Source organism: Aedes albopictus, chromosome 1 (genome assembly GCF_035046485.1).
Source record: "Aedes albopictus strain Foshan chromosome 1, AalbF5, whole genome shotgun sequence".
NCBI lineage: Eukaryota > Metazoa > Arthropoda > Insecta > Diptera > Culicidae > Aedes > Aedes albopictus.
Genome location: NC_085136.1, coordinates 302972045 through 302984707, shown reverse-complemented (window position 1 = coordinate 302984707; position 12663 = coordinate 302972045). Strand labels below are relative to the sequence as shown.

The following is a 12663-nucleotide window of genomic DNA, read 5'->3' as shown; positions in this document are numbered from 1 at the left end:
TCGTTGTCAAAATTTCTTGAGCGGTCCGCAGCTGAAAAGAAATGAAAATTGTGTAACGCTCGTAACGCCTGCCGGGCAAATCAAATGGAGCTGTCACTTTTCCTTGCGGAAAAATGCTCCGTTCAATTATTCCCCAAGGAAAATTGACATTTCCTCCCATACTAATCAGTTGTCAAAATTCCTTTGGTAATTAGAAGGAATTTTTCTTGAGTGCTTTTCTTACCAGGTGCATACTACACTTAAAGTCTAGTATGCACCTGGTAAGAAAAGCACTCCAGAAAAAATCCCTCTAATTACCAAAGGAATTTTGACAACTGATTAGTATGGGAAAAAATGTCACTTTTCCTTGAGGAATAATTGAACGGAATATTTTTCCGCAAGGAAAAGTGACAGCTCCATTTGATTTGCCCGGCAGGCGTTACGAGCGTTACACAATTTTCATTTCTTTTCAGCTGCGGACCGCTCAAGAAATGTTGACAACGAAATCATTTCTTGACCGTTTCTTGTCCTATCCTTTTCCACAGTACTTTTGAGGTGCGTACTACACTTAATGAATTAAATTGGTCACAAATATGCTCATGCGTTACATATTAGTCAGTGTATACTGACTTTGTCAATGGTGGTTACGTCGACTATACGATTATGGGCAGAGAAGCTTCAGTTTTGGCCAGTCCGGAGTTTTGGCCATAGTGCGGTATTGAGCCTGTTGCGATCTAAATCGGCGTAAATTTATTTTTACTGGTAGATCCTAATACAATATGATGATTACAGCTGTGAACCACACATTTTGATTAAATACTGGAAGAAAAAAATATATTTCCTTAAAAAATCTGCTCCCATATATCTATTTTGGCCAGGGTGCTTCTAATTTGGCCACTCCCATAAGAAATACACATCATTGGCCAAAATAATAACCAAACTTAAGAATATGGCCAAAGCTGCGGCAGAGCTTCTATTTTGGCCAGTGCCACGTGCCACTTTTAATAAAAAATCAAGTTTTGGCATGATTTCTGCATTTTTCCTTCAAAATATAGATTGAAAACTTTCTTTTGACGCATTGGTTGTTTTCATAGGATTATTGGTTATTTTTATAAAAATGATTTCCCTTAGACTGGCCAAAACCGGTGCCCGCACCCTAATCCAAGCATACACTGAACGGCGACTTGCGGTGAAAATGACTATTCTGAGGGTCAATTTAAATGCACAACGCCACTAAATTTGTGCAGACTGAATTTCGTTTCAATTCAACAGAATTATGTTTGCAATTTTACCATGAACTCGATTTTCAATTAAAAAAAGTTTCTAATGGCAACCGGATTCGAACCAAGAACCTTGACATCACCAGGCTCGCACGCTACCACTCGGCTATCGAACCGGTTGATGTGAGAAGAAACAAAACGCACACAAGAAGCGTTGGTTGGTCGATGATCATGTTTTGCCATGGTAAATTTAAAAAACATTTTTATGCTTGTCATTACTGCAAGCCACCTTTCAGTGTATATACACAGAGAACAGACATCCAAGTCCAGTTCCGAAACTGTGTAAGGAATTTAACGACCATTTGAAATCGGCAACACAAGTGGCAATAGCGTGGCGCTGCAATCGGTTAATTTCCCATACTAATTTAATTCACCACTTGAAATGTTTCAATTCACCACTGACTGTGGCAATAATGGTGTTTGGTGGCGTTAGTGCTGCCACCGTGTATTGGTTTGCAACCTTACTCAAGTAAAGATTCAAATCCTTACACAACTTTCCGAATGAAATTTGTTCAAGCCTGGATGTCTGTTCTCTGTGGTATATATATATATATATATTTATAGTCTATAGACCCTGAATCGAGAGGAATGGCAGCAGACGTTTTCCAAAAATCTTACCATGTCCTTTGAAAAGTTCTAAGAGGATATCGTCGTAATGATTACTTTTGGTGAAGTTGGTACTTGAGTTGGTACGGGATAGAGAAGACTGTGAACGCTTTCAAAGAGGATAGAACGGTTAGAAACGGATATGGGCGGATATTTTCGTTCACTGCTCTTCATCCTGTCAGCAAAATGTCAATTTTCAGACAGATGGAAAAAGAAAGCAAATAATTTTGTTGTCATTCCGCACTCAGAATAAATAACACATTAAATTTAAAAGTTCTGCACTTAGATTGTGACCAATTGCTTTTGCACTTGAAAAATGTGTGCAGCACTATCAAATTTTTGTCGATTCAATCATGATAGAATTTAAGTGCGGCACTTTTGGATTTTAATCGTTCAGCGCATAGTTTACATTGGAAAGAATAATAAAGCTATTTACACGTGGGATTGACTTTAAAATAGAAATAAATGCCAAATTTGAATAATCAGTGATCGCGCTGGTTTTATTTGTTAAACAAATCAATGCTAAAGCTATTATTGGGAAAGAGCATAAAGTGCCTCGTCGTGCGCTCCGCCAGTTCCTTCAGCGGTTGGGATAATCACCTCGTGATCCACTGTGGGGCCGTCTCGGTGGCCGGATGATTGTGTTGGCATGACGGAACTTGCGTTGGCGATGACCAGGGATGAACTCACCGACTGTAATCCGGTCATGCAATCCGTTCCAGTCAACTTCAGATGGATGTTCGAGAATACCTCAGTTCTTCTTTCATTGTGGTTCTGAAGCGATGGATTCCAATTCTGAAAAATAAATTAACCACTGTTTTAATCACTTAACATTATAACGAACGTAATATGTTATAATTACCTCTGAAAACTTCCAATTTTCCGATTGAATTAAAAACACGTTTTCGAGCAAAACATTCACGCGCCATTGTGTTTTCTTATGGTCATTCTATCTTTTAAATTTTATGTGCGCAAGATTGTGTGTTATGCTGCTACACTTGAAATGTATGTCACTGATAATAAAAATCATTTATCTTACTTATAGATTTTATTACTTGCACATAAACGGGCGATTCTCTCTCTCGCCGGCAATCTATGTGGTTAGCGCACATATAATATATCAGTCAATTAATTTGAGTGCGAGAAGTAGTTCAGCTGGTGAATACCACTATTCATGAATACTGAATAAAAAAGCGAATTGTTTTGCTATTTTTAGCAATTATAAATGTGACATTGTTGAATTCTTCTTACAGATTGCAAAAAAATGTGATCTTGAAAACGGCAAGATTGTGTCCTTGAAGAAGAGGACTTTCTTGTGGATGCTCGGGTAGAATATGTTATGATGTTTGCTCGGGCAAAAGCCAACTGCTCGCTTTGTGTTCCTCCCGGGAACATAACGTGTCGTCCGGACGCTGGACAATAAGCAACGTTGTGAGCCACATTACCGACGTCCACAAAATAGTGCTCTCCCGGTTCTCTCCAACGCTAATGCTCTTCAGCGCAGTGACTACCGGCAAGCGTATCAATATTGACCAAACCGACTCATCTCCAGTTGACCTCCAGTTGTTCGCAGTTGTTGCAGTGCAGCTCTAGTTGTGTGCTGGACTCTCGGCAGGACTCGGGAGATGAAGTTGGCAGGTTGATGCGTGAGATGAGAGTGATAAATTTGAGCGTTTTCAGTAGATTCAATCGTTCGACTATGTTTTTTAACTTGGTTCATAATAAACAAACTTACTTTTCATCTTAGCAGTAGATCCAAGGGTAGTACGCAACTGATAAGTACTGTGGAAAAAGATAGGCCAAGGAACGGTCAAGAAATGATTTCGCTGTTAAAATTTGATGTCAGTGCAGTATAATGGGGGACTCCAGGGGGACTGCTCTTTCGTAACTTCCAGCAGCAATGCATTTAGCAGGCTGCTCTGTTAGAACCCCGGGCTTAATGATATAACCAAACATGGTCAAACTTATGCAGCTTGACCTTGGCTCAAATGCGTCAATATTCCCGGGGCAACCTCGGCACTCCCACAGCATCCATGACGGTCATTCCTGCTGTACTCTCTTCATCCATCCCATTCATCTTCCTCCGATACTGTGCTACAAATCTCCCTGCTCCGTATCGCCATCCTCCGCCATCAACCCTCTCCATCCTTTCCGTCAGTCGGTACTCCTCTTCCTATGAATCGGCATCTTCCGGATATCATATTATGTAGCTCCAGCTACATCCAGCTCCAGTTTCTTTGGATCCGTTTAATCAGAGTTTGTTTCCTGCAGTGCATCTTCCGGATATCATATTATGTAGCTCCAGCTACATCCAGCTCCAGTTTCTTTGGATCCGTTTAATCAGAGTTTGAGTTCCTGCAGTTTCTGCAGTTGCTGATATACTACAGTGAATCCTGATAAAAATTACAGTTCAGTTTATTACATTCTACAAATTACAATTTAATAAATTAGCTCACTTCTCTTCAAACAGTGCCACACTTCACAACGAAGAAAAGACGACTTGAACATATTTCTGCAGATAAAAAAGAAGGCTACTGCTATTCTTTTTAACATGAGCATAGTAGGGGCAAACATGAAAATAGTACTGAATACCACGAATGATGTAATCAAGGTGACTATGTTTGATAGTACTGATTACTATTCGTTTTGTTATCAAAGCATTGTAATTTTAACATAAACATGGTAACTAATACAGTAAACATATTCATCATTACTATTTTAAGGCATGTTAAAATTAAACATGGTTGACTAGTTGAAGTTACTCTAAAATTTATTTCAGTGTACTAGACTTTACGATGATTCCGTCGATTCCATGAGTAGATTCCGATTCCGGGTAAGGATCAACGAGCCGATCAGGATTTCGACTTCTGTTTTGATTTTTTTTTTTCGTTTTCACATTTCTCTTTCGTAAAAACATCCTTACTGGAGTGCGCTCACGATGAAATCACCGTGAGCGCTTTCAAATCGTTGGAGGTTTGAACACGGTTAGAGACGGATAGCGACGGATAGATGGGAGTTTGGGAAGGATATGAAAAAAAAAATTTCTTAGGAGCATTTATTCGGGAGTTTGGAGGAAAAGTAGCGAAATTCACAAAAAATCCGGATCTGCCATTCCCCTCGGTAGCCGGCGAAATGGGACCACAGACGTCGATGGACTAGCTTCAACGGACGGGTTGTCCGTTTTTCATCACGACTGACAAACGGATCTCGTGTTTGTTTGCCAGCCAGGCACGGCTCACACACCACTGGTGGCGAGCATCCAGGTTTCACGCTGCTGTCCAGATCCAGTCCATCCACCATTTTCTTGTCGATGAGCTTCATCAGGTTTCCGCTGCCTAGGTGACCAAATCGCTGATGATACAACTCCATTTCCTTGGTTATTTTTCCCGTTACCAAGGCATGTTTTGGCGTTGCTAGGTAATGGAAATCCATCGCGTACAGAACACCACACACTATTTTTATTTCGCTGAAAACCAGCAAAATTTTGCTGGTTTCTGACAAGCTGTAAATACAGCAATACATCCAGCAAAATTTTTTTTGCTGAATTTTCAGCAGTGTGTACTGACAGCATATTTTGCTGGTTGACCAGCAATTTTGTCCGCGCTCGGCTCCGGCAGATTTTTTTTTTTTTGTTTTTTTTCAATTTTTTTTTACAATTTGCCTTGTTTTATAACTAAATTCAACCATTTCCAGCTATCCATCAATGCACATTGGTCGGGCTCCATACAAAGGGGCGGCCAAAACTCCCAAAAAACGAAATTGATAATTTTAAACTTTATTTCACCTTATAACAAAGTTAATGTACTGTACTTTTATGATTATTAATTAAAAGAATACTAGCTTTTGTATTTCAATGACATTTTTACTGCCAAAGTGGCCTAAGTCATAAAATTGAAAAATGAATTATTCGAAAAAAGGAAAATAATAATATTTTGAGAATGGAATATATGTTTTAAGTTATCCAGCATATGAAAGCTTGTTATTGGACTGTTTGAATGCACGTATGATGCAAAATTAATATGTCACAAAACTTTTCAAATTTTCATATATTGTACCTTAGAAATTTTGGGAATTTTTAAGTTAAAAAACGGTTCGTGTCGTCACGTGTCGCCGCAATTTCGAATAGTACATCTTAAACATCATGCTTAGAGCTGCCTAAAAACGTTTAAATATTTTGCAGAAATTTGCAGTTTTTCAAATTAGAGCTTTTTTAAAAAGTCATGTTTTTTCATATATTTTACGTTATTTTTCCATTTTTTACTGAAATAAAATTTATCTTTCCACATTTTTCACACGTTTTGAACAAACTTGATTGGATTTGATCGAAAGATGATCATTTATTTAAATCCGTATTGATTTTCTAACAAAAAACGCAAAAAATATGGAGTTTACTGATTTTCACTGTTTTTGAAATTATTGAAATTACGTAATTTTTGAATACACCTTTTTAAACACTAAAAACACTATATACCATATCTGGGCAACCTATAACTTCGATTAAACACATAAAAAGAGTTTTGGCCGAACTTTATCTTTTTCCGACCATTGTGCAATGATCAAAGGCTGGAAATATCCCTAACGGATGCGATGCCTTACATTTCGGGCTACAAGGGGCTTTTTTGTCTAAATTCCTTTGAATGCATGGTGATCCAGTGTTGAGGAGACGAGGAGTGCGTAACATTATTTCCGAAAAACTATAAGTGTTTGACAACTGATTTGCTGTTGATTCAGCAATTAAAGTCATTGCTGACTCATCAGTTACCATTACAGATGTTTCAGCAAACTAGAATTTGCTGGTTGCGTCTCAGCAATTCATTTTGCTGGATGAGAAATTCAAAATTTGGTGTGCAACTTGCTTGCCGGTTGCTACAACATCCTCGTCTTCGTCCTGAACGACAATCTTCCCTTGATTTCGCCACGTTGCCTAGCGACCAGTTTGACACCTTTCTTCGCTGTTGCTATCCATACAGGCTCTTCTAAGCACTTCCAGATTTTCAAACAGCTCCCGTTGATTGGCCATGTGGTCAGACGCCCCGCTATCCAGCTACCAACGCCGCGATTCTTCATCCGAGATTGCCCCATAACCAGCAACAAACGACACAGTTTTCGCAGCAGCGCCAGCGCCGACTTTTGTAGGCTTCTTCCTCTCATGGTTTCGGACCTGCTCTTCCCGGATAAAAAAATACCATTCATTACATGGTAAATATTATTAACATATGACTGGTTTTATTGTTCACATTAAAACACATAGTAGATATATTGTTACTTTTTACAATAGAAATCAAACCCATATAGATCGTACAATAAGTGAACATTAGCTTTATTTGTGACTAATTGATTCGATTGTTTTTCAATAGTTCTATAATAATTTAAAGTTACTATCAGTAAAAAATAATTTAAGTTGTTTTTAAATAGTTGCAAAAGTGCCTGTAAAGTTCTCATGGACTTCTTATTAAAAAAAGAGTTTATTTGTCAATTACACTTAAAAACAATTCGTAACAAATAAATAACAATAAATATTATTGTTGCTTGGATCTTGGCTTGGATCATGTTTGTATAATCAAATACAAAATCACTTGACATATTTTTTTTTATAGTTTTCGTTCTAAATTTGAATACAATAGATGTTTCGGTTATCGAATGTTATTCGCTTAAACTTCAACGACTGACAGACGTCAAGCCGCGTTGGCAGAGGAAGCTCTCAATGAATAACTGAGGAAGTACTTATAGGAAACTAGCTGAAAATCAGGTTTTAGCCAAGTGAGGATGTTACGACAAGAAAAAGATGAACAATGATTTTTCTAATGTTTTCTAATAAATTAAAGGAATCCAGTAAATAGTAAACTATCATTGATAACAATACAAATACAATTAGTTTAATGGGGTCAATTGAACCGATGTTAAAATAAACATGCAATAATATTTGTTGTTATGTAAACAGATTTCGCCTTTGAAAAACCAGAGAATTCATATTTCTCGGTAACATTTTTCCCCAGCATTTACAGATACTAATGGCCACATGAATTGTGAACGATTTATGGTATGGATCATACGACCTGAGGTCTGACTTGTGATATTTGGCACACTCAGGAAAATTGCCTCATACTTAATGGCAAATATCCATGTGCCAAACCACATCCAAAGTATATGCAACCAATACCCGATTACGCAGGCAAATTAGCACATGAATAGTATGTGCTCTAAATTGTATGAGTCGCTACTGTATGGTGCCTCATCAAAAGTATGAGTCGCACTAATGGAAAACATTTGTTTACCCCCATTGCAAAAATCCATGTCCCGGACACATACACATTGGTCGGGCTCCATACAAAGGGGTGGCCAAAACTCCCAAAAAACGAAATTGATAATTTTAAACTTTATTTCACCTTATAACAAAGTTAATGTACTGTACTTTTATGATTATTAATTAAAAGAATACTAGCTTTTGTATTTCAATGACATTTTTACTGCCAAAGTGGCCTAAGTCATAAAATTGAAAAATGAATTATTCGAAAAAAGGAAAATAATAATATTTTGAGAATGGAATATATGTTTTAAGTTATCCAGCATATGAAAGCTTGTTATTGGACTGTTTGAATGCACGTATGATGCAAAATTAATATGTCACAAAACTTTTCAAATTTTCATATATTGTACCTTAGAAATTTTGGGAATTTTTAAGTTAAAAAACGGTTCGTGTCGTCACGTGTCGCCGCAATTTCGAATAGTACATCTTAAACATCATGCTTAGAGCTGCCTAAAAACGTTTAAATATTTTGCAGAAATTTGCAGTTTTTCAAATTAGAGCTTTTTTAAAAAGTCATGTTTTTTCATATATTTTACGTTATTTTTCCATTTTTTACTGAAATAAAATTTATCTTTCCACATTTTTCACACGTTTTGAACAAACTTGATTGGATTTGATCGAAAGATGATCATTTATTTAAATCCGTATTGATTTTCTAACAAAAAACGCAAAAAATATGGAGTTTACTGATTTTCACTGTTTTTGAAATTATTGAAATTACGTAATTTTTGAATACACCTTTTTAAACACTAAAAACACTATATACCATATCTGGGCAACCTATAACTTCGATTAAACACATAAAAAGAGTTTTGGCCGAACTTTATCTTTTTCCGACCATTGTGACATAGAAGGAATGAAGATTTTTTTCCCAGTGCAGTTATTTGAAAAGATTGAAGATAGATCTTATCAACAGCTGCCAAGCAATACTTACCAGACAGACATCAGAGTGTTTGATTCTTATCATAAAATGTGCCTATTATTCTGGCGGCCGTTAGTGCTCGTAAATGCTGGATATAAATGTTAGGGGAAAATATAAATTCTATGGATTTTCAAAAGCGAAAACTGCTTACAAACAACAACAAATATTATTGTATTTTTATTGTAACAACGATTCTTTTGATGCCATTCAATTAATTGTATTTGTATTGTAAGAACAATGAAAAAACATTAAGATATATTGTTTTCTTTTGAAAATTGCCCTAAAAATGTCTCATAAAAACACAATACATTCTATTGTTTTTCGCGAAAAAGTGTATGAAAATTTTCTCAAAATTTTATGGTTAAGATACATAACGACCACCATTTTTTATTGTAAAAGTGCCATTTACCATTCGCCGAATGGTATAGAACAATAGGGGTGATGGTGAGTGTGCTGTGTAAATTACAATACGTTTAATGGTGAATATTTTTCGAAAAAATGGTGTTGTAACAATAAAATTTACCGTATTTTTATGATATTTTTTATCAGGGAATTGACACAGTCCAGATTCCGGGCATTCGGCTCGTTTGTGGCCAATTAAAACGAAACTCAGTCTGCACAAATTAAGTGGCGTTGTGTATTTAAATTGACCCTCAGAATAGTAATTTTCACCCTTGTTTTCACCGCAAGCCGCCGTTCAGTGTTTGCCCACACACCAAATTTTGAATTTCTCATCCAGCAAAATGAATTGCTGAGACGCAACCAGCAAATTCTAGTTTGCTGAAACATCTGTAATGGTAACTGATGAGTCAGCAATGACTTTAATTGCTGAATCAACAGCAAATCAGTTGTCAAACACTTATAGTTTTTCGGAAATAATGTTACGCACTCCTCGTCTCCTCAACACTGGATCACCATGCATTCAAAGGAATTTAGACAAAAAAGCCCCTTGTAGCCCGAAATGTAAGGCATCGCATCCGTTAGGGATATTTCCAGCCTTTGATCATTGATGGATACAGTCATGACTCGCTGGTTGGGGGCTTAATAGTTGGGTGACTTTTTAGTTGGGGCCTCGTTAGTTGAGCTGTCAGCCAACTAAAAAGTACCTGGATGTCATAATTCAATGTCAAACTGAAAATGACAACCAATCTGCAATTCCGAGGGGCGAGCTAATGAGTTTTTGGTTTCTTAAACTTTACTGATAATTGAAAAGAATTTCTATTTCATATTTCTTAAAAAAAAAGAATATGTACAATTACTTCGAAACAAATGCTAAACATCGGTAATCTTTATTTTGTCGATTATTGTACGCTTCGTTTTGTGCTTGCTTTTGGTCCGGGTGGTTTCATTAACATCTATATTATCACTTCACCGACTAAAAATGGGTGAAAATAATTATTTCTCGCATTGGCCATATATGTATCTTGCAAAACGTATCAGTTTTGCTCTAAATGTGAAACAAACTGAAAAAATTTCCTTTTTGCTTCCAACCTAAACATGATTTTAAAAAAAAACAATGCGCACGCCCCTTGTGCTGCTGTCACTTCACCCAACTAGCGAATCGAATTCGTTGGTTGGGTGGAGGTTGTGGCTCAACGAGCGGGTTCCGACTGTAGCTGGAAATGGTTGAATTTAGTTATGAAACAAGGCAAATTGTAAAAAAAAATTGAAAAAAAACAAAAAAAAAATCTGCCGGAGCCGAGCGCGGACAAAATTGCTGGTCAACCAGCAAAATATGCTGTCAGTACACACTGCTGAAAATTCAGCAAAAAAAATTTTGCTGGATGTATTGCTGTATTTACAGCTTGTCAGAAACCAGCAAAATTTTGCTGGTTTTCAGCGAAATAAAAATAGTGTGCAGGGAGTCGAGAAAATTTTCCCGACCGGAACCCCGAAACCCGCCGTCTCCGGATTGGCAATCCATAGCCTCAACCACTAGGCTAACTGGAGGACGTTTCAAGCCTGTGAAATACGAATAAAAATGTCATGCATGGAAAATGCGAGGGAAATGTTTACATCGCATTGCGCAAAATCAGGCCAAACATGTCTAAAGGTCCTATCTGCAAAAGAGAGGATCTCTTTGGTTTCCATCTCTTTCGTTAATATCTCAGCTGTTTATTTGTATTATGATTGTCTCCTTGCATTGAACGATGGTCAAAACAATCGTTTTTTTGATTTGTACTGCAAAAATAGTTGAAAAGTGTACCATTACACACTAATTTTATTTCGCTGAAAACCAGCAAAATTTTGCTGGTTTCTGACAAGCTGTAAATACAGCAATACATCCAGCAAAATTTTTTTTGCTGAATTTTCAGCAGTGTGTACTGACAGCATATTTTGCTGGTTGACCAGCAATTTTGTCCGCGCTCGGCTCCGGCAGATTTTTTTTTTTGTTTTTTTTCAATTTTTTTTTACAATTTGCCTTGTTTTATAACTAAATTCAACCATTTCCAGCTATCCATCAATGATCAAAGGCTGGAAATATCCCTAACGGATGCGATGCCTTACATTTCGGGCTACAAGGGGCTTTTTTGTCTAAATTCCTTTGAATGCATGGTGATCCAGTGTTGAGGAGACGAGGAGTGCGTAACATTATTTCCGAAAAACTATAAGTGTTTGACAACTGATTTGCTGTTGATTCAGCAATTAAAGTCATTGCTGACTCATCAGTTACCATTACAGATGTTTCAGCAAACTAGAATTTGCTGGTTGCGTCTCAGCAATTCATTTTGCTGGATGAGAAATTCAAAATTTGGTGTGCACTTTCTCTTTCAATTATTGCAATGTATACATTGCAATAATTGAAAGAGAAAGTGAACAAAGAGAGCCTCTCAAATGCAGATAGGACCTATTGAAATGTTTGGCCTGAAATGTTCGTTATGTGGATAGGCCCTTTTCAAATGTATTGCGAGAATTGTGGTTCAATCGTCTTATTCAGACGAATAAAAGCTCCGATCTTTGACGTTCCGGCGTGAAGCTTTCGGTGGCTGGCCTGCAGGAAAGTGAGCCAACGCGATCCACGCAGCTTCGTGTTTCAACAGGCGACCGACCGACGACGAAGCGAAGCGGGAGCCATCATTGTTGTCGGTTTGCTAGCTTGCTACGTACGCGAAAGTACCGCTGCTCGGAATCGCCGCGGATTAAAATCGGAATTTTCCCCGGAAAATCTCCCGAACTGGGTCCGTTTGATAGTGCAAAACGTTAGTGATTCCCAGTGAAAATGACAAGTCGTGAAAATCGTTGAAAATCCGCTTTATTTCGGTGGTTAAACTTGAATTCGGCATTTTTCGTAAAGTGCCAAGCGGCGGTGGTCGAGCGGAGCTGCATTATTTTGGTGGGAAATTTTGTGCGATTTTTTGTGGGCAGTGTATCGTGAAAACATGGGGAAAAAAGTGAAACCCCGCACGTAAGTGAATAGTTTTAGTTGGGTGATCGAGAAATTGCGCAAAGTTACAACGAAAAATCTTATTTTTCGTTGGTCTAAACTCTAATCGGAATTCGCAGTCAGCTTTTTGCTTTACTTTCCCTGGCCTGCTTTGGAAAGGGTGACCAGTTTTGGCGGGGTTTTT

At 37.4% G+C, this 12663-nt stretch overlaps 1 protein-coding gene across 1 annotated transcript in view; it reads left to right on the top strand.

Moving 5' to 3' along the window:
• The first annotated feature begins 12148 nt into the window (after window positions 1-12148).
• The window catches only part of LOC115254184 (nuclear receptor binding SET domain protein-like), a 30136-nt gene continuing 29621 nt past the window's right edge, over window positions 12149-12663 (top strand). The window contains exon 1 of the mRNA XM_062847063.1: window positions 12149-12500. Coding sequence (XP_062703047.1) covers window positions 12475-12500 — 26 coding nt within the window. The 5' untranslated portion in view covers window positions 12149-12474. The remainder of the gene's footprint in view (window positions 12501-12663) is intronic.